Source organism: Gracilinanus agilis, chromosome 2, assembly GCF_016433145.1.
Source record: "Gracilinanus agilis isolate LMUSP501 chromosome 2, AgileGrace, whole genome shotgun sequence".
NCBI lineage: Eukaryota > Metazoa > Chordata > Mammalia > Didelphimorphia > Didelphidae > Gracilinanus > Gracilinanus agilis.
In genome coordinates this window covers 538,600,324-538,627,454 of record NC_058131.1, presented here as the reverse complement: position 1 = coordinate 538,627,454, position 27,131 = coordinate 538,600,324, and the positions used below count along the sequence as shown (strand labels likewise).

The window sequence follows — 27,131 nt, the reverse complement described above, 5'->3', positions numbered from 1 at the left end:
AACATTCATAGCTTTGTTCATTGATTAAAGATTTAAATACTGTATTTGAGATTGGCCAATATGACAGTAAAAGAAAATAATAAATATTGGAAGGGTTGTGGCAAAATTGGGACACTAATACACTGCTGGTGGAGTTGTGAATTGATCCAACCATTCTAGAAGGCAATTTGGAACTATGCTCAAAGGACGTTAAAAGATTGCCTGCCCTCTGATCCAGTCATACCACTGTGGGGATTCTACCCCAAAGAGATAATTGAGGAAAATATTTGTTCAAAAATATTTATAGCTGCTCTCTCTGTGGTGGCAAAAAATTGAAAAATGAGGGGATGCCCTTCGACTGGGAAATGGCGGAACAAATTGTGGTATCTGATGGTGATGGAATACTATTGTGCTGAAAGGAATAATGAACTGGAGGAATTCCATGTGAACTGGAAAGACCTCCAGGAATTGATACAGAGTGAAAGGAGCAGAACCAGGAGAACATTGTACACAGAGACTGATACACTGTGGTAAAATCAAATGTAACGAGCTTTTCTACTAGTAGCAATGCATTGATCCAGGACAATCCAGAGGAACTTATGAGAAAGAACACTATCCACATCCAGAGAAAGAACTGTGGGAATAGAAACGCAGAAGAAAAACATATGATTGATTACATGGTTTGATGGGGATATGAATGGGGATTTTGACTCTAACTGATCACTCTATTGCAAACATTAATCATATGGAAATAGGTTTTGACCAATGATAGATGTAAAACCCAGTGGAATTGCTTATTGACTCTGGGAGGTGGGAGGAGGGAGAAATATGAATCATGTAATCATGAAAAAACATTCTAAATTAATTAATCATTAAAAATTTTTTAAATAAAAAAATAAATACTCTATTTGTCATGGCACTGTTCTACATTTACAGATTCAATGAATATTAATGTAAATGATGATAATGAGAGAGCAGGCATAGAAGAATGAACACTGGACCCAGGTCAGGGGACTTTAGCTTTACTACTAGTAAAAGTGAGGTTGTATAAGTCATTTTGCACCTCTAGGCCTCAGTTTCCTCATAAGTAAAATGGTAGTTTTAAAACTAAGCTAGCAGTAAGATTCTTTTATGTGTTAAGAAGAAGCTAATAAAATTTATTTCTACTAAGTTGTAACATTAGTCATGCATTTAGGGATATGTATATACTTTTCAGAGCCAGATGAATCTATAATTGTCATAATTATTTATGTAATCATATTTTATATAACAAAGACAGAATATATGATCTGACCAAGTCTCTTTTTGAAAAATCTGATAAAAGTATATTTTTTTCCTAAAATTTGAGGAAGAATTACAAAAATTTAGGACATATTGGTTTATTATAGATACATATGTCCTCCTGTCTCAAAGGTTGCAACAATTTAGGGTAGCAGTGACACAAAGTAATTTTGAAACGACAAATCTCTTGTGGAATATATATATTTAACTATTACTGAACAGAATCTTTTCTAACAATTAAATCAAGGGCAGCTAGGTAGCTCAGTAGATTGAGAGCCAGGCCTAGAGACGGAGGCCCTAGGTTCAAATCTGACCTCAGACACTTCCCAGCTGTGTGACCCTGGGCAAGTCACTTAACCCCCATTGCTCAGCCCTTACCACTCTTCTTTTTTTTTTTTTAAACCCTTACCTTTTGTCTTGGAGTCAATACTGTGTAAGGGTAGGCAATGGGGGTCAAGTGACTTGCCCAGGGTCACACAGCTGGGAAGTGTCTGAGGCCAGATTTGAACCTAGGACATCCCATCTCTAGGCCTGGCTCTCAATCCATTGAGCTACCCAGCTGCCCCCTCCTTACCACTCTTCTGCCTTGGAGCCAATACACAGTATTGACTCCAAGACAAAAGGTAAGGGTTTAAAAATTTTTTTTTAAATTAAGTCAAGATACTGTTAAAATAATAGAAAAAAACCCAAAAAAATAATAGGCAGGAAAATTATAGGAAGTACAAATCCACTGTTGACTACAATGGCTTAGCAAATAAATATGGCTTCTGCTTTAGAACTGGTCTGTTTTTAAAATCACTGATTTATGAATGTAATGGATTCCTGTACTAGCAGCAGTGCAAGGATCCAGGACAATTCTGAGGGACTTATGAAAAAGAATGCTATTCACACTCAGAGGAAGAACTGTGGGAGTAGAAACACAGAAGAAAAACAACTGCTTGAACACATGGGTTGATGCAGACATGATTGGGGATGTAGACTCTAAGCAATCACCCCAGTGCAACTATCAATAATATGGAGATAGGTCTTGATCGATGACACATGTAAAAACCAGTGGAGATGCACGTTGGCTAATGGGGGTGCGGTGGGGGTGAGGGTGGGGGTGGAAGGGAGAGTAAGAACATGAATCATGTAACTATGGAAAAACTTTCTAAAAATTAAACAAAATGAAACAAATAAAACCACTGATTTGGAGACTTGGTGAAGAATTTTGATGTCAGTCATTCTACTTGAGGGCATTTATTTTTTCAACAGGAGTTAGCTAAAATGACTTATCAGCTCATATATATTTTCCTATTTTTGTCCACTTTTGAGACAAATTCTGAAGAGAATGTTGCGTTTCTGGTAGTTTGCAAAAGCTATATCTCTAAAACCACAATAAGGCAATTCATGGTCTGTGTTTCACAGAAGACATTTCTGAATTTGTGTTATTATTCAAAGTGTACTTTTCACCAGCACCATCTGTCATTAGTCACAGATTGAAGCCCCTTAAACTCACCATTTTATTTGTTCTTGGGATTTCTCAGTGTATCAGATACTTTCCTGTGCAAATAATAGGAGTGGTGCCATTCTTTGATAATGTTTTGATTGTGGAATTAAAAGAGAATAAATTCATGGGAAATGTTTAGAAAGTACTATCTTTTTGTGGATATACTGGGTATGTAAGAAAAGAATAATGTGAAATTAGATTTTTCAATATAAGTTTCTTAGATTATAGTATTAATGCTTAGAAAGTCTATGGTTAACTATTTATAAAGCAGCAACCATCAAAATCATTTGATATTGTTTGGAAAATAAGAGAGATAGATCAACAGAACAAATCAGAAAAGAGAGAACAAGAAATAAAGGTACTAAACAACAATGTGTTTGATAAACCAAAAACATAAATTACTTAGGAAGGGGAGTTTTTTTCTGGGAAAACTGGAAAAGCAGTCTGGCCATGAATTTAGCTTAGGTGTTCAACATCTTGTAATATATGCTAAACGTATATATGACCTTAATATTAAAATGTATGCTACACAAAATTATAAAAAAAAGCAAATAATATACTTCTAATAACTAAAGGCAGGATAAACATGGAATAGGGAAATTACAAAAGATAAAAATAGATAATGGATTACATTAATCTGAAAAGCTTCTGCTTAGACCAAATTAATACACATAGGATAAGAAGGGTAGTTTTTTTTTTAAACCCTTAATTTCGGTGTATTGTCTCATAGGTGGAAGAGTGGTAAGGGTGGGCAATGGGGGTCAAGTGACTTGCCCAGGGTCACACAGCTGGGAAGTGGCTGAGGCCGGGTTTGAACCTAGGACCTCCTGTCTCTAGGCCTGACTCTCACTCCACTGAGCTACCCAGCTGCCCAAGAAGGGTAGTTTTTGAATAGGAAAAAACCACATCTGTTATCAAATTTCTCTGAAAAGGATTTGGTATCCAAGATACATAAACAATTAAAATACACACAGACACACGCTCCAGGAGGTGTTCTAAGAAGATATGAACAAAGTTCTTAAAAGGACTGAAATCTAACAACCCTGAGGTTTCACTTCACATCCTTTAAATGGACAAGAATAACAAAATATATGAATAGTTAATATTTGAGGATTTATAAGATGAAAGACACATTGATGAGATGTTTTTATGACTCAGCAGAATCATTTTGAAAAGAAGTTTGGAATTATTTATACAAAATAACTAAAATGTCCATAACCTTTGACCCAGAAATTCCATTACTATGCTTTTATAAAGGGAAATTAATGAAAAGCAAATCTCTATCTATACCAAAATGTTTATAGCAACATTTTTTTGTTATAGTTAAGAACTAAAAATAGATGACCATTAGTTGGGGCTAAATGAATTTTGTGTGGCACATGGATATATAATGGAATATTATTTTTCTGTAACAAATTACCAAAGTGATAAATACAGACAGGCATAACAAATTCCTTGAAACTTGGAAAATAGAATGTGCCCAATGGAAATAGAGGCCCCCACCCCCAAAAAAAACCCTGAAGAAAATAATTCCCTAAACACTAGAATGAACCAAAAGAAAATACAAAAGCTCAAAGAAGAAACCCCTAAAGACTTTGGTATGCTGTTTCATCATTTTCTTTCACCTAATTATTGATTTTATGACATTCTTTGTCTCATTATTTATATTAATTCTCCATTAGAGATGTGTCTTTGTTCATGCTCCTTGAACAGACTACTATTTTTATTGCTTTATGGTATGTAAAGGATGTGCTCACTATTTCTGCCTTTTTTATATTTATTTACAATATCTACATGCTATGGTCAATCTTTGTAAAATTTCCATGTGGAGCTGAGAAATACCTATATTTCTTCAACAAACCCATTTAGGAGACACTATAAGTTTTAGCGTTAGTTTCTCAAGTAGTTTGTTTAGTTCCATATTTATTCTTTCAATTTTTTCATTTGACTCCTCCAAAAATTAAAGGGGAACATTAAATTTTTCTGGCTCTATTTTATTACTATGTCTTCTTGTAATTCAGATAATTTTTTCTCTATGAATTTAGAATCTAAGGCATATGGAGTATATACATTTAATATTGATATTGGTTTATTATCTTTGGGTTTTTTCAGCATAATATTTCCTCCTTTATATTTTTTAATATTGTGAATATTTGTCTTTCTCCAAGTCCTACATGGACTCTTTCTCTTTTTGCACTGTCTATTCCAAGTATTAAGCAAATGGATATACTACTGAAGGAACTGAATCATATCAATCTCATCATTCTTTGTATAAATGAAACCAAACAAAACCAGAAGAGGATAACTGGACCTAAAAGGAAAGATGGACCATAGATTCTTCTTGAGGAGACAAATAAAAGATTAGGTGGAATTGGCTTTATTTTGGACCAAAGGCAACAAGAAATAACATTTCATAGGACACACTGCCATCTCATTTACAGTGTTTGCAAAAAGAACACCCTGAAAATAATTGTGGTTTTTGTCCTAGGATCTGTTATAAATGACAAATAAGCAGAGAAATTCTAGAGAGCTTCATAGCTAAGATGCAAAATTACTCGGTGGGATTTGACCTAATCATAAATAAAAGAAAAATAAGTAGATAAAGATTATTTATTGCCCATATTATGGCATGAAGTTGGATCAAGGGTTCTTAGTTTGGCGTGTATGAATCTCTTAAGGGATCTATGAATAGATTTCAAGGAGTGGGGTCTGTGAACTTAAATGGGAAAAAGTTAAATCTTTACTTGTACCAAACTCTGAATAAAATTAAGCATTTCTTACAATTCTTGGGTTTTGCTAAACTGCTAAAGGGGTCCATGAAACAAAAAGTGTAAAAAATTCCTGGGTTGAATGAACACCCTGTAGAGCTCATTGTTCAGGATAGAAATATTAGACAGATAGTGCAAATTCATGATAATTTGAACTTATCATTGAATAGGAAAAGAGGGGATAACTTTGGAAGATTATAAAGTTCCTTTAATCATCCTAAATTTCTTCCTGAACCAAAAATCCCTTAGAACAAAATAAAACATTGTTCCATTGGTATTGCTATGTGACAGTTGGTCTAAGAACATCAAAGTCAGAAATCAGTCTACACAAATTTAAAATAAGAATCATTCTTAGCAGAGAGGCCTATGGTACGTATAATCAGATTGTAAATAACAATATAAAAAAAACCATGAAGAAGAAATGTAATAAAGTATAACATCAAAAAAATTTCATAAACTTAAGAGAATAAGTTGGTCATGTGATGACAGCAAGAAATAACTGATGGACCCTGTCTTTTTCTCCCTTTGCCCCACTGCCAGTGACTTTTCTGAGGTGAGAAGAAAATGACAAAGGGCCCTAGCATAACTATGTCAATCTAACCTGGATAAAAGTTTCACCAGATGAGAAGAAAAATGTGTTACAATCTCTTATCACTGGAGGAAATATCCAAGTCAGTGAGACCACAGATCTATTGGTGTATTTGAGTATTTTAAAAAAGGAGTCATATAGATTACTTACACAAAAAAAGAATATTCAATTTAAAAGGAAAAATTATTTTCCCTTTCTATTTTATTATTTACACTGAATAAAAGAAACATGTTTACAGGTCCTAGAGTACCGTGTTCCATACTGGGCACCACATTTTAGAGAAGATGTTGGCAAAGTTTAGTATTATCTAGAGGTGACCTGGATGGTCAAGTGTTCATGACATACATAAAGTGGGTGAAAAAACTTGGTGAAGGTGCATGAAGTAGAGAAGCCTGAGGAGGCTTGATAATTACCTTAGAGTATCTGAAATATTGTCTTATGGAGGAGAGCTTAGATCTGTTTTTCTCAGTCCAGGAGACAAAAGTAGGAGTAATAATAGCAAGCTTTTACTTAGCATTTTAAAATTTGCAAAGTGCTTTAATATGTTACTCCATTTAATCCTCATGACCCTGTCAGGTTGGGATTTATCCCCATTTTATACATGAGAAAATGGAGATATAGTGAGGTTAAGTGTCTTGCTCAGTCATACAGCAAGAAAAGGTTTCAGGGAGAATTTATACTCAGATTTTCCTAACTCCAAGTCTTGCCCAGTAGACTCTAGCCATTGTTTCTCCTTGCTTTTGATAGCTGGAAGTTACTAAGAAAAATATTTCAGTTCAATTAGAGCAAAAGTAAGACAGAGTATCTCAAAAGGTAATGTCTTCTCTATCACTAGAAGTCTTCAAATGGAGCCTAGACATTTTGGGGATGTTTTAGAGGAGGTCCCTGTTTGATTTCAGAGGTCAGAAGTACAAGAGACAGATAAAGATTCAGACAGGCATATCTTTGGCTCAGTCTGGCAAACCACTCCAATATCTTTGCCAAGAAAACCACAAATGTGTCACAAAGAGCTAGAAATGACTGAAACAACAAAATAACCATAAGCACAAATATCCTGACTGTTCTAGCTATTCATAAGTACAGTTGATTGACTTGGAAGGTAGTAAGTTTCTAATCTATGGAAGTAATACTAGCAGAGTGTAAGTTTAAAAATTAATATCCAAATACTCCAAGTATATAATTTTATAAGGTTTTATTTATAATAACTTGAAACAAAAGGAAAATTAGCAGCCTCGGTAAAGAAAAAAAAAGTTCCCCGACCATACAGGGGGGAGAAGAGAGAGAGCCAGGGCAGGGTTACAACTTCATACAAACAACGTAAGCATGCAACTTGGGGACAAAAGAGGAAAGGGATGTTGGGAGATGTAGTTCAAAGGTACAAAATTTCTATTTATATAAGAGCAAATATTCTAGCAGACTATTTCTTTTCAAGAGACATTGAGAGAATGTCTATTTAGCCATAGATTAGACTAGATAACTTCTGAGATAGCTTTCAAATCTAAGATTCATCATTTTTTTCTTATTGAAATTCTTTTTTTCAGAAGGATTATTTTGTCCTCTACCATTTCTTGGCCATCAGAACAGGTTTCATATATTTTTGTTCTCTAAACTCTGAGATTTAAACCTAAGTCCCTAAGCATCCGGGCTTCTTGAGGGCATTTGGATCATCAGACTAAAATCATTCAGCAGCCTGTCCCTTTTGTGCCTGCTGTAAGATGTGGCCTGTGTTTACAAAACTTGTGTGTCACTTAGATAATATAAACATTAAATGAAGGTGTACTTTATTAACTCCCATCTTCAGGGTCTCCTGATTTTTAAAAGTACCTGTAAGTCATCTCCAACCTCACTCTCTTGTTTTCTCAAAGCTCCATATACTTAATAAGGCTTGAGGTTAGTGACAAGCTTTGGTTTCCTTAGTATTGATTTTTGTTAAAGGTCAGGTGTCAAACAATCAGAATGTTCACCTACTCACACTTTCAAGGTTTAGTTAAAATGTATTTTGCAAATTTTCAGCGTGACCTTAAATGAGGTTGGACAGGGAGGGAATTTCCTGCACACAGAAGTAATAAAACAGAATTGGCCACTCCAGTGGACTTCTTCTAGGATGAGAGAAAGACTGGTGGCTAGGAATGAAAGTAGGGGAATAGTCAAGGCCATGTTGCTAGTTTAATTTACAATCTAATTGAGTGATTTTCAAGTTTTTTAAAGTAGAAAAATTTGCAAGCCAAACTTTGACAAAACCTTGAATAAGTTAAAAAAAAACATTTTAAAGCATTTACTATATTTACCAACCACTGTGCTGCACATTGGGCAGAGACATTCCCTATTCTCAAGTAGTTTACATTCTAATGAGGGCAAATATCTGAATGGGTAAGTAGGTATCAAGTTAACAGGGGAAGAAGGTCTTCAAGAGCACCTGGTTGATGCGTCCTTGAGAGAAGCATTTTGATTACTGTGCCCAGAGCTGAAACTAGTGGATGAGAAGGACTGAAAGGGTAGGAGGGTCAGTACTAGCAAGGTACCAGGCAAGATGCCAAGATAGTCCAGGTGCTAGATGGGATACATAGCAAGATCTGGCCTAAGGCCAGGTAGATAAAATGGGATAAGTTTGAACACTCATCCACTGAACATATAAGGTCCACAACTAAGTGGATTGATGAATTTACCCAGGAAATGGAGAGATGATTTCTGGGACATAAATACTCCCTTCCATTGATGCATACTGGAAATCTTCTGATGCCTTCCTTAGTATTTTTTTAATTATCTTTTTATTTATTATCTTTACTGGTTTACTGTTGCTGAAAAATTTATCACCGGGTAGTTTTCTAAACTAAGGCTTGTTCTTAGATGATAGACATAAGATCCACAATCTTTTATCAGTTCTGCCCTTAAAGTCTATCCAAAGACTTACTTTTTAGTTTAATTACATATCCTTTAAGAACCCCCTGGGGTCAACAACAGGCCTCAAATAAGTACTTGAGCAAAGAGTTTATAATTAGCTAAGTTTCACAATGGGAACAATAATGGATGATATAGCTCACTTTCACAATAATTTTCATTTACTATTCATTTATGTAAGGCAATATTTTAAGGATACTTTCATATTTCCAAGTAAAAATATTGTTAGGGGGTGAATTTAAGTTGATTGTTTTTTTGGTCAGTGATTTTATAATTCTTCCAGAACCATGAGATAATTTTTTTTTTTAAATTTGAGGAACATAACACACATTGTAAGCATAATAACTATTACCTCTTTAGACAGCCAATTACATTTTTGGACAGACTGAATTCTCTAATTGCTATGAAGTTTTTGCTAACACACTTACATTTTCCTCTTTTCATTTTTCATCCATGCTCTGGAGCCAAAATGAATTGAACTAATCCTTCCTACATTTGACATCCTTTTATTACCTGAGGTCTTCTTTTTAAGCTAAACATGCCCAGTTCCTTCAACCAATCCTCATATGACATGGATTAAAAGCCTGGGGTAGAATTTGCAGATTGCTTTTTCTTTTGAGAAAAAATTGGGTCCACCTTTGCCTTCCTCCAATTTTGTGGCACCTCTCCTATTTTCCATAGTCTTTCAGATATCACCACTGGTGATTGAGCAATCACATCTACCATTTCTTTCAGTACTTATAGATGTAGTCAATTTGGACCAGGTCAGTTGGGTTCCTATGGGGGTAATTAGGTACCTTCTCATTGTCTACTATTTTATTTTGGGTATAGTGATTCTCTTTTGAAGAGAAAATAGAAAAAAATTGAAAAGCTCTGCCTTCTCTCTGTTGTGAGTTATCATCATTGCAAAATAACATAACATTCCAAGTATAACTTTTATTATATCTATCATTTCTTTGATTATCCTCATGCTCCCAATCTAGCTTTAAAAGCAACCAACCAAACAAGCCTTTTTGTTTTCCTTTATTTTCCTCACCTACCTCAGCTCATTTTGAGCTTTGTCATTGCTCACAATATCTTTATAGGTCCATGCCATGTTGTCATATTCATCTTGGTTTTGCTTCCAGGTGCTTTATTTATTTTAAAAATCTAAGCTTGCATAGCAAACAGCAATGAATGCATTCAGAGTCAAGGACAGGCTAGTTGCAATGAGGAAAAGAAAATTCAAGGATGTACAAAGAGCCTAGCAGAGAAGCTACAACATATCTAACGGCAACAACTTGAAGAAAAAGCAAAAGGGACCTCTAGGAGTTGTGAGTTACCTCCCTTGGCCACAAGTGGCCAAGTTTAAGCCCACTTTCCCTTGGCTACTGTATGTATTGGTGGAAATCTATGTAGCACAGATTTTTAGTGGGAACATGTTTATCAACACTTCATACTCTATTATTTTAGTAAATACTCCTTTCTGTGTTTTAAAATATCTCTAATCCCTCCACAGCTGATTTCCCATGAAACATTTTATTGCAAGGGATCTTAGCTATCATTCCTTTAGAGTCTTAGACTCTTCAAAATCTGCCTTCCCCAAATCTAGGGCATATGCCATACTAGACCCAGTTTTCCTGTCCTCTATCATAAACTCTAGGTGTAGTTGCTACTTTTCCCAAGGTTACTATCATTTCCATAACCATTCTTTCCTGTTAGTGGAAATCAGATCCAGAAAAGAAATGTGCCTGTTTATTCCTCTACTATTTTAATAATGAAGTTATCACCAGGGAAAGTTAAGAAATGACCAGTTATTCTGTTTTTGACAAAGAGAGAGTTCTAGATGTCTAGACAACTGAAGTCCCTTACCTATATCATACCTCTGTTCTATACTTTTGTACTAAAGCTGGAAGCAAGGTCATGTAAGAGAGGATGAATATAAGAACATCTGTAAAAGAGTAATGATCATATTTAATACTGTTTATTTCAAAGAGTTGATGTGGGGAAGGCCTCTTGCAAATCTTATAGCACTATATAAGTGTTAATTACAATAAATATTATTATAACTATCTCTCCTTCCCCTAACTTGTTTCCCTCTAAGCCTAATAGTAAAACACACAAATGGAAAATACAAAATGAAGGAGCATAAAATATATAATTAATTCATTATCAGGTCTTAGAAGGAAAATGTTCTTTGCATCAATGCCATGAATCTTATTCTCTGGTCTTTATTAGGTATGAATTTATCAAGATACCATAAGTTAGATACAAAATTAAGAAGAACCTTAATAAGAGAAAGAGATAGGCATTCCCAGATCTATAACCAAAGAGAAAATGAGAATGATAGAGAAAGAGGAGGCAAAGAATCCTCAAAGGTTTTAAGCCTTGGTGATTGGTGGTACTGCTAAGAAAAAGAGAGTTGATTTGAAATAATAAAATTGGTGGTCAAAAGAAGATGATGAATAGAATTTTAGATATAATGAGTTTGAAGTACTGGTGGGACAGTTAGATGGAAATGTCCAGCAGAAAATCAGAAATGTGGGAATAAGATTTGGGGCAATTGGTGCTATAAACAAATATTTTGAGGTCATTTTTATAGGTGTGATACTTGAAGGTTAGGGAATGGATGATATTGCTAAAGGAAACCATATATAAAGAGACCATAATGACAAAGATAGAACCTAATACAGAATGCTTACATTTAGGATGTGAGAAGACTTTTTAGCTTTTCATATTTAAATGGGAAAAAGTGATCTGTTTCTTTGGTACACTACTAAGTGACTAAAAAAAAAAAAAGAAAACTAGTCTATATATTTATAGTAAGGGTCATCATAGGACTATATCTCTCACTGGATTGGGTTTGTCTTTGTTTTGTTTTTTATAATACTCTATTTAGAAGTATTACCCCAGTTAGTCAGAGACTAAGTAGAATTCACCTCTGATGCTCAAAACCCTGAAAGCTGGATTCTTACCAAGGTCAAATATTTCTGATTTCCCTCAAAGGGGTTTAATAACTCTTGCACAGATGCCTCTACACAATTCAGGTATTTGTGAGAAGCATTTGTGCACTGAGTGAAATTAAGACCAATAATTCTATAGACTCAATACTGGTGTTTCCTAGAATGTGCAGGGAAGGCCTGAATGAATTAAATAGTGATGAATGAATTAATTATGATATGTCAAAGACTCACTGACATTGCCATTTTTAGCTACTGTCAAATGTCCCATAAGTAGAACTCACTCTGTTCTGGGTCTTGATCATTAATAATGATACGATTCAATTACAGAGCTATTCTAGGAGCAACCATACCTTATCTTACTTTTGTTTTATCTCCCCAAACCTGATAAAAATCTTTGCTTAACTGCTGATATAATTAGGTAGTTAAAATTTTTGAAATTTTGAAATCCTTGAGAAAAAAATTCTATTTCCCAGTGTGTAGGTAGAAATCATTTAATTAGGTATTTGTACTGTTTTTAAAATTTAAGTTTTTCCCCTTTAAATCCTAAATGCATTGTGAATTTTATTCATTATTATTTAAATAAACTACTTCATATATTTTGCTTCACATAAAAATTGCCAATTAGATTTATCTAGTTCACTGTCTTTATCTGACAATGTCACAAAAATAGTTTGTGGGAAGAAAGCCCACTTCACAAAATTAGACTGTCTTGGGGTTGATTCCTAAAGGAAATTATCTTACTTCTTTGGATCATGCGCCCCATAATTTTTAGGGAAATATCTATATAAGGCTCAGGTGGCAGTATGGTACAATGAAGAGAATTTCTAGTGATAGCATCAGATAACCTGGCTGGGGCCTTAGTTTTACATTTGTAAAACAAGGTGATTGGACTAGATGGCTTTAAGACTCTTTGCAGCTTTAAATCTTTGATCCTATTATCCTAGGTAGGACTAGATTTCAAAGGTTTCCTCAATTAAAGGATTCCCAACTCCTACAAGGCATGTGATGTGCAACAGTAATTTGTTGTTTATGTTTAGTCATTTCATGTGTCTAACTCTTTGTCATATCATTTGGATTTTTCTTGGCAAAGATACTAGAGTGTTACCATTTCCTTCTCCAGCTCATTTTACAGATGAGGAAACTGAGGCAAATAATTAAATGACATATAGGTAGTAATTCAGATCTTCCTGACTTCAAGCTTAGGGCTCCATCCACTGAGACACTTAGCTGCCCAAATATTAGAAAATGGCAACATGAAGTCTTTCCTGAGCCCCTCTGTCATCAGTATTCTCTCTTTCCTGGGGTCCCTTCAAATATTTACCTACTTATAACTATGAGTATATTCCCCAGTATCATGTAAGCTCTTTGAGGTAGCTTTGTTTTTGTTATTATATTCCCAGAAATCTAATAAATGTCTTCCATATATTAAATGCTTTACAAATGCTTGTCAAATAGGTGTTAAATTTATAGTGAGGATGTCAGAATGGATCTGATTCTGTTTTTCTAGTAGTATTTAAACTCCTTTATCAGTGGACAAGGATCTCTCATTTATAGTACCAACAGTTAAATTTCTTTCTATAGCCTGTCTCAAAACTACAATTCTTAATATCTCCTTTCCTGTCATAGAAGAAATGGAAGAGTATTTTTCTCAATTTCGTCAGTTACCATGGTGAAAGAATTCGATTACTAGTCTTAATTGTCCTCAGATAGCAGGCATAATTTGAGACTGTACTTGAAACATTTCCAGTATAGTAACAACCTTCCAGAGATTCTGCCCCATTTGTACTGTATTTGACAATCCTGGGCCACCAGTATACTATAATGACGCACTAGAGTAGGGCGATAGTAGAGGTATAGATTTGCACACAGAAACCTTTTTCTTGACTTAGCATTCCTAGTCCTTAAATTTAAGAATGTGTATACATTTGAAAGCTCTTTGCATGAGAGGAGGGAGTCCAATTTAGACACTGCTTATGACTTAGAAACCTAGAATTACAGGGAACCTCAAACCAGTCTGTCATCTAACTTAGGAATCCCTTCTTAAATGCCTCAGGGGATGGGAAATTTTCCATCATTACTACCAAGTTGTAGGAAAAACATGAGTGGTACTGGTGGAATCAATTACTTTAAAAACTCCCGAGAAGGTGGTACCCCAATCTAAAGGTCATACAGAGGGCAAAAGATAATGGTCATTTGTTCCTCCTTCATCTTACTCAAAACTGTTCTTGACTTTGTCAACAACATGACTGGTACCCAATACAAACACTACCAGCTCTTGGCCCAAAGTGGATGAAAAATATTCTGTTCTCTTACCTGTTATTATCAACATAACGGATTAACATAGGATAGAATGCATAGAGGTCCCTGCAGAGGACAGCAAACTCATCCAGAATGAGGAGTTCAGCTTCTTGGGTATCACCTTTGCTGTCTGCTTTAAGTTGTTCCTCTTCTAATACAATCTTCACTGCTTTCTTCTTCAGTTTTTCCAGAGTTGGGATGAAGTGACTTTTAAGTAGGTCAGATCTGGCTTTGCTTATGATAGGCTGGGCATATACTGCATTAGGAAAAATAAGGCTTGCCTCAATATATCATGATGAATGCATTTATATTAAATGTAATAACCACAAAATATTTTTTAGCATTTAGTAGCACTGTATCATGTATAAGTATATGAAAAATATTCTTTTGTATCTTTGATGCTTCAGGCCTCAATAGTTTTTCTCTTCTCTGAATGCCTATATTTACTAATGAATGAATACTTATTTATATATTGTTGGGAGTTGATTGGCTAACATTTATGTTATCACATCTTTTCAAGTCTCCTATAAGCTCATGGAGGTCAGGGAACCATGTAATAAACTTCTGTATCTCTCATTTTCTAGTTTCCTACACTAATTATCCTAAAAAAAACACATCCAAATCTCTTTCATCTCTAGGAACTTGAAAGATGGGCGCAGAGTGAATGGAGGAAGGTATGATTCGGTAGTTCAAGGGATACCTGGGGGATGGGAGACAAACTGGAGTGGGAGTAATAGCTGCAATGGTGAGGGAGACCAATATCAACAAACAGGAGTAACCTAATTTTTTTTTTAGGTTACTTCAAAGATAATCAATCTAGTATTCCCTGCCCATCTCTGTAATGCAAACTCTCTCACTGATTCAAATTCATTATAAATATAAGAATTAGAGTAGAGAAAAAAAAAGTCTTCAGCAATTTATTCTTCACTTTTAAGTCCTGACTTTAGAATATATTTTAGATTCAGGGTATTTTAAAGGAAGCATGCTTTATTTCACTAGTATATTTCTCTCTTTCCTCCATTTCTGTCATTCATCCAAAAGTCATTCTCAGAAAAGGAAGGTAAAAGGAACTGGTTAATGAAATGTGTCAAGGAGTGTGTCAGGAGCTCTTCCTAGAGATGTGACTGACCTAGATTTCAAATGCTTCATTCGTATCATAGAAAAAAACCAGATCGGTTTTGGGCATATAATCAGAACATTTATGCCTAATGTGGGTGATTTCATGTTATAACTTTAATGGACCTCATATACCTGGTCCTAAATTAGTAACATTAACTACACCTTTGGTAATATTCATATCTGTGCTCTTTATGTTATATTACTTGCCCTTTGTATACCCCCAATGAATTAGAAGGATATGCTTTTTTAGAAGGAAAAATGGCTAGCTCTATTTAGAGGCACCTGCTTTTTTAACAGCACTTTATCCAACTGCCTCAGGGTGAATATTATTTTAGTTTGGGTAGGTAAAAAAGAAATGTTCATTTCATTTACTTATAGTTCTATAATGCCTAGTACAGCATCTTACACAAAGTATAAGCTCTTAAATTTTTATTTTCCCTCTCACCTTGCTCCAAGATCAGAAAGGGGCCAGGTGCTGATTTTCTCTCTCCTCATTCCATCCCTCCCCTATCCCTGGAAAGGCAAATGAACTTCAGAAATGGGCTACTGGTTCCTCAAGGACTCTGAGGTTCCTATCATTTTGCTCCTTGGATGAGGAGAGAGATAAGGTAGGTACCACTACCAGTGTGTGGCTCCACTAAATGATAGTGTTGACCTAACAATAGGAGTATTGGATTCTAGCTCTACTGGGTACAATCAAAGTAGATTCCTCACTACAAATAATATGTACACTTCACATTCCTTGCTTTTTTGAAGACACTTCCAGATTAGCCAGTTAGCAATCTGATATTTATTAAGGACCCACTGTGTTTGAGGGCATTTTACTAAGTGTTATGGAAAGGTATAAAAGAAATAAAAGGTATAGCCAATAAAATTATGGAGTTCAGATAACCCTAAGCATGCACACACATATACAACAAAGGATTACGTACACAGTGAGAAATAATACATATTAACATAGGGCAAAATGATTGATGAGAATTAGGTAACTTGACTTTAGTTTGAAATTCTGAAGTGAGGGTACAATATGACTATTACTGGGAGAACATGGGAAAAGTAACCATACCCAGAAATTGTAGAAGTTATAGGAGAGTATATTAATAGGATCATGAAACTTTAGGTTAGAAATGTCTTCAGAGATCATCTACAGGCATTAATAAGTAATCATCCAACCTTCTAATAAGAGAAAACTTAGTACCTCACAAAGTAGTCTATTTCACTTTTGGACACTTAATAATTGAGGGGGTGGGGCAACTAGGTGGCTCAGTGGATTGAGAGCCAGGCTAAGAGATGGGAGGTTGTGGGTTCAAATCTGACCTCAGAGTGTTACTACCTCTGTGACCCTGAGCAAGTCACAACCTGCACTGCTTAGCTCTTACCACTCTTCTGCCTTGGAACCAATACACAATATTGATTCCAAGATGGAAGGTAAGGGGTTAAAATAATAATAATTAGAAGGAAGTTTTTTTCTTATGTTAAGCCTTTTAACTACTACACACTGGTCCAAGCTTCCTTCTGAAGCAACTCAGAATAAATGCAATTGTGTCCATATAATAATCCTTCAAATACATATGGAGGAGTATTGTATCCCCCACAAGTATTCTCTTCTTCAGCCTACCTATTTTCAGATTTTCAAATTAATTGTCATATAACATGTGAACCCTTCACCAAATTCACTTTTTCTTCTCCTCGAAGAACTATATTCTGTCATTGTCCAGTTTAAAATATGGTACCACATTCCAACAAGGTGGCCTGGTCAGGCAAGAGCAAAATTTAACTCTTATTTCCATTGTTTTGAATTTTATACTTGCACTACTATAGGCCAAGACTGTAACGGGGTTTTTTTTTGGTTTGTTTTGCTTTATCCTATTTTTGATTTGTTTTTGAGTAAAAAAGTATGACCTTTTAGCAAGTAGGTCATACATTAATTTATAATAATCTAAAATCCTTTTTTGATATTAACTGCTATTAAATAAGGTCTACCTCATTCTAATATTGCACAGATTTCTTTACTTAAGTGCAGGAAATTGCACTTATAAGCATTAAACTAATCCTATTAATTGAGGCTATTTTAAGTACTGTCAAAAATTTAAGAATCAAAATCTGTTATCTAGCATGCTAGATATCTTTACTAGATTTGTGCCATCTGTAATTTGACAGATATGCTAGATTTGTTTTCAAGTCATTGCAAAAGATGAGGATATAGGAAAAGGCTAAGGACTGAGTCTAGTATCAGGCTACTAGAGACCTGACTCTTAATTCAATAAAGATGCTTTTTGGGTATAGTTATTCAATTAGCTAGCTACAATTGTACCTAACTGCCCTGAGTTAATATTTATCAGTTGTGACCACAGAGATAAAATAAAATACTTTCAAATATCTTTATAAAATCTAAAAAGACTGTGCTTATGTTTCACTATCCTTTAAACTATAATCTTTCTAGGAAAGCAGAGCAATGAGGTTTGTTCGGCATGTCATTCTTGGTGAACCTATGGTGGCTCTTAGAGAAGAATGTTTCTCTACTAACTTTTTGACATGGAAAAAAGAAGGGCTAGGAATGGAAAGAAGCTTTGCCTAGACTACTCAGAGTTAGCAGAAGACAGACAAACAGAGTTTAGGTATCCCAGTCCCTGGGTTGTCTAAAAATATCTAGGGCCTTAGGTACCTGCAATGCGCTTCATCCAGGAGGCCTCATCGATGCCTAGGTTGTTGTTGATTATTTTCAGGATATTTCCAAGAATGATGCTGAGGTGTTCAGAGGTAACCAGGGTACAGCAGGGTCCTGCACTGGGGGGTAGATTCTCAGGCCCTCGTTCCCACCAGTAAGACAGATAATTACAGAGCATAGGTAAGATCACTTCAATGACATGAGGCATCTCTGTATACCTGGCTCCTGATTCAGCCAGATCATAGATTTCTTTCATCAGTCCCTCAAGCTGGGGAATATCCGGGCACATCTCTTCTACTGTATCAGGCATCCCTAGAACTGATAGAGAAAGTATTGGAAGAATAAAGGAACAGGATTTATCAAAGATGATTGATTGGAAATAACTTTCCCTCTATTTGATCACTTTCTTCCTCTTATTAAATATCAACATTCCAAATATCAGTATAGTAGAAAAAGCACTGAATCCAGAAGATGTGGAGTAAGTCCTGTTTCTGCCACTTACTAGTGGTATGACTGGGTAAGTCTTAACCTTTCTACATTTAGTTTCACAAATGTAAAAAGTGAGGGTAGGAGTAGGAATTGAATGATAAGATCTTTAATTTTAAAGATAATAGGTTAAATGTATGGTTAAAGGAACTAAAAATTTTAGGATAGGAAAGAAATATATTGGAGGGCAACTTTAGAGTCATCTTTCATTTTAACTTGGCTTCTTATTTTATTAGTACTCCTACTTCAAGGCATACAAGAGAAAAATGAAGGGAAAAAACTCACCAACATGTTTAATTTGTTTATTGTCATGGAATGGGTACTGTAATAATTATAAGTTATTTCATTTTGTGTGTGTGTGTGTGTAGGAAGAGGAGATAGGATTGGGCTACATGAGTTCTAAAGTCTCTTCCAACTCTAAATCCTATGAGCCTATTTCTCCATTAGTATTACTGAAACCCCTTGTTTATCAGTTTTACTTTCTACAGTAAATGACAGTATTTTTCGTGTCCCTGAATTTTGCAAATGATTTACAGATTTTTTATTTTAAAGTGCACAGCATAATAAAGTCAATAAATGTGATAAATGTATAAGCAAATGAAGATTTTGTATATTTTGAATATTTTGTTATCCATAAATTGAGCTAATTTTTCTTCAATAATTCAGTCTCTAAAGAATTACTATTTAAGAAAGAAATGTTCCCTTTTTTCTGAGAACTGAACAAAGGGAAATGGAAAATAGATGACATTTCATTTAGAAACAGGATCAAGGATCATTAGATCAGACATTAGAACAAGAGACTGAGGGATGTAGGTGGAATCTCTTTCCCTAGAAATCTTTTAAGTGTAGATCCACATTGAGCTATGATAGGTTACAGGTGGTGTTGTGGGCAGACAAAGCCATGAACCAGATAGAATTCTCTAGCTGAAAGGTATCTCAGCATCTATCAACCTTCTTAAAGAAGCCAGATGATCCAAGAAGGTGAAAGTAAAAGACATCCTGGGAGAAGATATGAGCCTACAGTTTTGAGGACATATACATTTCTCCAAGTCATTCTCAACAGGATATGTAAGGAAAAAGAGACTTTATGTTCAGTGGATAAATTTAGTATACTGACCAAAGAAAAAAAGAATGATTTAACTACTCATATTTAGTTTTGATTACCTGAGGCAGTAAAAGGAGGGCATTTGTTCTAATGTTAATTCTAGGCTAAAGTACAGTTGAGAATAGGATTTAAAAAACAACAACAAACTAGGACATCTGCATCGGTAAAGCTAAAGATAGACTTAGCTAATAGCACACTAAGAGAGTCCCTTGAAATGCCACAAAGGCAGCCTCCCTTGAGATCCAAGAAGGACCTCATGTTGTTTCTCCAGTGCCATTATTGCTATACATATTTTGGACTTCAGCAGGTTAAAAGTAGGTCTCTACTTTGGGATAAAGGAATGATGAAGGTTGAAAATGTGAAGTTAAAATTGATAGAAAGTCAAGGACACATGTTACAACCAGTGGAAATGTGCGTAGTTCATGGGTGGGGGGAGAGCGGGGGGTGAAGGGGAAAGTAGGAGTATGAAGCATGTAAACAGGTTAAAAATGAATATTAATAAATGTTTAAAAAATTGATAGAAAGTAATTAAAAAAGGCAAAGGGCCTTAGGCCTCTTTTCAACAATTTTAACAATTTTCAACAATTGAAAAGTGAAATAAGCAGTCTAGGTAGAGTCATACTCCAGGGAAATGGTCAGAAAAATACAAGTCTGTCCTTTAAAGATGTCCAGGAAACTGCCAATAACTAAGACAATATGTTTCTAACTAGAAAAAAATATTCATATGTCATTATCTTTAAAGCTTACTTGTCAGGGAAAAAATGCTAACCAAACATTACAGATGAAATTGAGTTTTAAATTCTTGGTCACTATTAAATAGGTGGAAGTTCAAGTGTGTTTGAAAAGAAAATCACAGATTGGGGGCAGCTGGGAGGCTCAGTGGATTGAGAGTCAGACCCAGACACGGGAGGGCCTGGGTTCAAATCTGTCCTCAGACACTTCCTAGCTGTGTGACCCTGGGCAAATCACTTAACCGCCATTGCCTAGCCCTTACCACTCTTCTGCTTTGGAACCAATACCCAGTATTGATTCTGAGACGGAAAGTAAGGGTTAAAAAAAATCACGGATAATAATTTGGTCAGAAAACTATTAATACATAAGTAATGATGGGAATTCAGGGCTTGGTCATTGATACTAGAAGGGTATCTCTAAGGAGACTGGACTTATTGATCAATGAAGATTATGGAAGAAAATAGAAACTGTGCAAAATCATTTTTTTCCTTCAGGCTATGAAAATTTAGTACCTATCAAATACAAAGTCATTCATCACCTGGTAACTAGAATAATACATCAGAAGCTGGCTATATTTCATAGATTGTTAGATGATAGATCTTCACATTATAAAAAGAGGTCTTAAAATATCTTTGAAAACTCAACCAACAATTATCATAGACTAAAATGTTGCCCATAATTGCCTAAATGGAACTAAGGTCCATAAAAACTTGAGAACAGTGTTTTTCCATATTAGGTATTCATTACTCCCAAATTATATGTAAAGAAAAGCTTTAAGGATATAGAGTGTAGTAGAAATCAAAATCGCATGGGAACAAGATGGGGGTATATATTTTCCCTGTCATCAGGTTTGCCCAGAGGAATAGTTGCTTGTCTCAGGGCTATTTCTATACAGATTCCAAACAAGCTGATGATAAAGAGATAATATGTAGTATTCTCTTTGGACTATCTATCCATCTTGAAATTGAGAGTTTGGGTCTCTGAGGAGATAATCAATCCAGGTTTCAGGTTATCAGTGGATCTGGATTTCTCAAAGTATAATAGCTCATGAGCTATAGCAATGCGATTAATTTATCTCTAGCTAGTGAGAATATACAATTAGCTCAAAGTGAAGACTTTTACTAAAATGATACAGTAAGAACTGTAGCAATAAAACAACCCCCCAAAATGCTGGGGTGTACTTTCCCACAAATGTATGCAGAATCAGTGAGAAAAGTAGATACACAGAATTTATAAGCAGAAGAGTCAACACAAATGGAACATGTGTGGTCAAGGCAACTTATACCCATTTCTATTCTACCCTTTTTTTGTAATGCCCTCTTACTGCTCTTCGCTGAGAACATCATTATTGTTGATTCACTTCATTGGACTCAAGTGTCATTGTTACTTGCTTAGCTACAATCTCCATCATTTCTAGTTTCAGATTCAGCTGAAATTCTAATTCTGGCCTAGAATATTGCTGTGTTATTTCAGAAAAAAAAAAAAGAGTCCACTCTCTAGGACCAACAGGAATTTTGGATCCAGGTTCTGCCAGCTCTACAAAATGATCCCATTTTCTGGTGCCAGGCTCTTGGCTCCTTTTTTTCTAACACTTTACCACGCTTGTTAACTCCATTCTGCAGCCAGGTTTTTCCACTGGATGCTACCAAATATTTCTCCTCCAGGAAGACACCTCAGATGATGATGGTGGGGAGGCTGGTGGTAAGTAATTCCCTTCCGCCAAAAAGATTCAAAAAACAAATCCCCAAACTCTTGGAGACTAAATCCTTCCATTGTAGCCTGCTCTCTTCCTATTTCAATCTGAATGACAATATCCTTTTGTTTTTAAACTCTCTTGGAAGCTATTCCATCCAGTGGCAAATATACAACTTTTATCAGTGCCCAGGCAATTCCTGGCCCTTTCATAAGCAGACAGACCAAAATCAGAAAGGAGGTACTCCCTTCAGGTGGTACAAAAGAGCCAAAGTTTCACATAATTTATAGTTTTCCTGAGCATTTTTTATAGACTGTGCCTTCCTTCTGGGATTATCTTCTTTTAACTCAGTATATATCTGGTAAGTATATAGTTGTTTGCATGTTATCTTCTCCATTAGAATATGAATTCCCTCAGTACAGGTATTATTTTTGCATTTTTTATATTTTCAGCCCTTACATATTGCATGGTACATAGGAATCAGTTAAATGCTTGTTGACTGATTGACTGTAACTTTGAATGCAAGTAACTTTAAGGTTAAAAGGTGTATTTTTTTTTGGCTTTGTTATTTACACCTTTACTTCATGAAAATACAGTTAGTTCAGGTCAGAGAGGGGCATAGTCTTTTACCTCATTTTGTTTATTACTTTTTGCTTTCCGTGGCTACTTTTGAGCTCTCCCTCTATTACTAGGTCCCAGCTAAAATACAATTTATGAGCTCTCTAGAAGGCCTTAAAGCTAGTGTCTTACCTCTTGATTATCTCCAATTTATCTAGTATAGATTTTGTCTTTAGGTAGATGCCTGAAGTTATGTTTTGTTATACTGGGACCGCTTCAAAGGCAGGATCTGTCTTTTGCTTTTATTTACGTATTAGGCACTTAATAACTCCTTATGACTATTATCTGTCCATTACATTTTGAGATTTCCTCAAGTGAAATGAGGGACTCGAGATGGCATTGTACCTCCAAAACTTAAGAAGTGTTTCAGGCAAACTATAAGCGGGGAAATTCCTTTACTCCCTTCTATACTTGTGACTCCTAACCCAAAATATTTTATAACTCCTATAATACCCTGACAGAATTATCCTCCTTGGATCATCCTTTAGGTCAGTGATTCCCAAAGTGGGAGCCACCACTCCCTGGTGGTGCTGCAGGATCCAGGAGCGGAGGTGATGGCCAAAATTGCATTTATCTTTCCTATTAATTGCTATTAAAATTAATTTCCAGTGGAGCTAAGTCATATTTTTTCTGGAAAGGGGGCGGTAGGCCAAAAAAGTTTGGGAACCACTGCTTTAGGTGGACAGAGAGATACCTCCTTGATATCATCAAGTTGTATCTCAGACATCTATCTGCCCTCTAAACTATGAGGGTCATTCCCTGTGTCTTCAGGCAAACCTCCCCCCTGCCCATGCCTCAGTATATATCACTCTAGGGTCATGTCTTCACTGTTGTAAAGAGTATAAAGACCTCAGAATTGATGTTATCTGGGAACAGCTTTCCGTCTATGCTGTCCACCTTAGGAGGCAGTTTTCCACTTCTGCTGTCCTCCTGGCCAGATTCAACATTACCTTCTAAATTCATAAATTTCTCTTTTTATTTTTAAGTTAAGTTTCATAGTCTTGCATCTTTGCAAAAGGTACCCTTTCCAAACTCCTGGGGTTCACCTCAAGACCCACCACAACAAACTGATCAAGAGTTTCCTCAAGCCACCTCCTCAAGTAAATTAGGTACAAGATCTGCTTAAAGGAGACACACTAGTCATTAAAAAAACCCAAACCAAACCAAACCAAAACAAAAAAAAAACCCTTTCAAATGTTTTCTGCTTGGCCCTTGAGCGAAATAAAACATTTGTGATTTTGAAGATCTGGCACTTCGAAGACCACATAATGAATTTTGCTGACCTCTCTACCTGGAAAACAGTCTCTCCTGAATCCTATTTAAAACAAATAAAACAACATCAATGGAGAGTCTTTGATTTATGTTGTTTTTCCATTTAGAATCAGAATATTAGATTTTGATTCCTTTTAGTCATTTATTGCTATGAGGAGGAATATCAAGGAATATCACTTTTTAAATATATATGAAAGTTTTCCATTTAGAATCAGAATATTAGATTTTGATTCTTTTTAGTCATTTATTGCTATGAGGAGGATATCAAGGAATATCACTTTTTAAATATATATGAAAGTTTTAAGTGTGAATTGTAGACTCTTTTGGTTGTAATGCTTTCATTATATGAGTCTTTTAAAAAGAAAAAAAGGACCTCAAAACTCTGGCTAGGTTTATGGCTTAGTAAAAAAAGGAGTGAACATCTGTTTCAGATTTCACCAAATTAATATACTTTATTGGTGAAAAATCCAATTCAAGTCTTTAGCTGAGAAGTTGTCTTCTCTATTACTCTGCCTTCTGAGTAACCAATGCTTTTTGGGGGGACAGAACCTGGGATTTAATTAATAGCGTGAACTCCCAAGTCAGAAAACTTGTTCTGCCAATGCAGATCAGCACCTGCTCTGCAACTTAGAGAACATAAGTTGCCTGGGGGTACCAAGACATTAAATATTTCTCCCAGGGTCAACCATCTAGTATGTGTCAAAAGAGGGACCTGAATCTAATCTTCCTTATTACAAAACCCAGCAACTCTCTAGAGATCCATTATGCCTAGCTTCTTCTCACACTTATATCACCCCAGAAATAAAAAATGATTCTTTTAAAAAACAAGCAAAAGAAAAAACCTTTCTAGGAAACTTTCTTTAAATTGTTTTAGTTGCTCGATCCAATGTCTCATAATCTTTACTTTTAGTAAATCAATTCCATTTGGCATGGGCATTGTAACCCCCAAACCCAGGCAAATTGTAAGCAGGGAAATTACTTTGCTCCCTTACATCCTTGTAACTCCTAACCCCAAACATCTGATAACTCCTATAAGACCCTGAGAGGATTATCCTCCTAGGACGGGCCTTTAGATTTAAGATGAACAGAGATGTACCTCTAGGCTACACTCTATACCATCAGGCTGTATCTCAGACATCCATCTGTCCTCTAAACTATGTCTCCAGGCAGACCCAGTAAGATGACCAAACCCCTCACCGAATGCCTGAGTGTTTACCACTCTTAGAGTCACCATGATACAGCATCATATCTACATTGTTGTAAAGAGTATAAAATCTACAGAATTGATGGCATCTGGGGGACAGCTTTTCCATCCATGCTGTCCTCCCAAGGAGCAGCTCCCCATCTTGCTGTTCCACCTTGCTCTCCTCCTGGCCATATTCAACATTACTTTCTAAATTAATAAATTTCTCTTTTTATTTTTAAGCTAAGTTTTGGAGTTTTGCATTCTTGCAAAAGGTATCCTTCCTGAAACCTGGGGGTTCATCTCTAGCACCTCACAACACCTTCATATATAATCATAATCCCACCTGCTATATTTTTTTAAAAAATTCCATAGAGATAAAGAACATATAGTTACTATGTTTTCTGTGATGTTCCTTTGGGAATTTGAAGAACATATTATGGCATTTGAAATGGTGTCAGTGTGTTACTTGTGATTCTCAGCAGAAGGAGGCTTCAAAATATTCCTATTTCCAATGCAGGAATGGAAACAAAGAGCTAAAGTATAGAAGTGATAACACAAAGAGAATTTTAGAATTGGAGTGAATCCTAGAGATTATTTTTAGCCCTACTCCTGTTTTTCATAGGTAAGCAAAAACATAGGTTCATATCAGATAAATGACAAGGTCACATAGCTCTTCTGAAGCAGAAAAAGTACTAGAACTGACATATCTTCGTGTGTTTTTCCCCCAACTATAACATGTGGCCCTTTGGTAGAAGGTACTGGGTAGAAACAAGAGGAAATGATAAAAACAGCCTCTCATTCCTCATTAAGCAGAATTCTACAACATTCTTGCTTACAGCTAATGAACGTGTAGACTGACTGACCTCTATGATAGTTCACTTACTAGACCTCTCTCTGGGGGTTTTGGTGTTGAAGACTGAGAGCGAGTTGTAGCAGTTGAGGGAGGGCTCCAAGAATGCCACTGGCATAGCAGCTGCCAGGGAAGCAAGACATTCTCCAAGTGCTGGACGTTGCCTGAAAATAAAGAAGTCAATTTAAAGTAAACTCATCTCTGTGAGTTATTGAATGGGGCATTCGTGGGCTAGACTTACAAAGACCAAATATGTATTATATCCCTCCCCTCCTTTTCAGAGATACATAGATCAGTGACTTGACCCTTTCAGAAATTCCCACTGCTTGGTTCCACAACCCAGAGTCTGATTCTTGTTGGCATGTTCCACAGTTATGGGCAAGTGATTATGTCCCTCTCTCATCATATGCCTTGGTTAGTCTTGCCAGCAACACAGTTGGGACTGTCGATGTGGAATCTAAGAGAACCCCAAGTTTAGTCAGATTGAAAGATGGAAACCCCAAAGCTTGCCCTTGTTCTCTGGAGAATCCACCCTGAATGGAATCTCAGACTAACAGTTTCAGATTGAACAATAAACCTTAAGATATTTAATAGACTTAGCTAGGTGGAGTTAACAAATTTTAATCAAATGCTAAAATATTATTTTATCCCAGTAGCTTCTCCCATTGCATCAGAGACCCTTTCCCCAGAAGACCCACACCTAGGCAGGGACCATCCTTTTAGTATTCATTGTAAGGTAGGCACCCTAGCCTCTCGCTATGGTTTCTTTCCCAAGTCTGTCAGTATAGTTTGAACACTCCCATTTCCTTGTCGCCATGGTAATGTCAATCAATTATCTTTTCCTGTCCCTGGATTCCCCAAATGGTATATAGGTCTCCCAAATTCTTTTGCCCTTTGGAGTTGGCATCTTGCAAGGTGGCACGCCCAGGAGTTCAGTGACCAGAGTTGAATTTGTAATGCACAGCTCTGCAAGGAGGCCCAATCTAGTACTGATCTCTCCATAATTAAAAAGTGGTTTTTCTGACTATTTAACAGTCCCGTGTTTTTCAGTTTAACACGACTGACGTCATTTGTTTGCACAGCATAATGGTTAATTTAAATCTTTCTGCCATGGTGTACTTTTGTTGTATTAGGAATCTTTGTTGGTGGGTGGGGAAG

The 27,131-nt window shown here is 35.7% G+C and overlaps 1 protein-coding gene across 1 annotated transcript in view; it reads right to left on the bottom strand.

The window, feature by feature from the left end:
- Window positions 1-27,131, bottom strand: part of RYR3 (ryanodine receptor 3) — a 570,927-nt gene that overhangs the window by 93,395 nt on the left and 450,401 nt on the right. The window contains exons 62-64 of the mRNA XM_044660040.1: window positions 26,007-26,137; window positions 18,029-18,349; window positions 14,260-14,500 (exon numbers count right to left, since the gene is read on the bottom strand). Coding sequence (XP_044515975.1) covers window positions 14,260-14,500; window positions 18,029-18,349; window positions 26,007-26,137 — 693 coding nt within the window. The remainder of the gene's footprint in view (window positions 1-14,259; window positions 14,501-18,028; window positions 18,350-26,006; window positions 26,138-27,131) is intronic.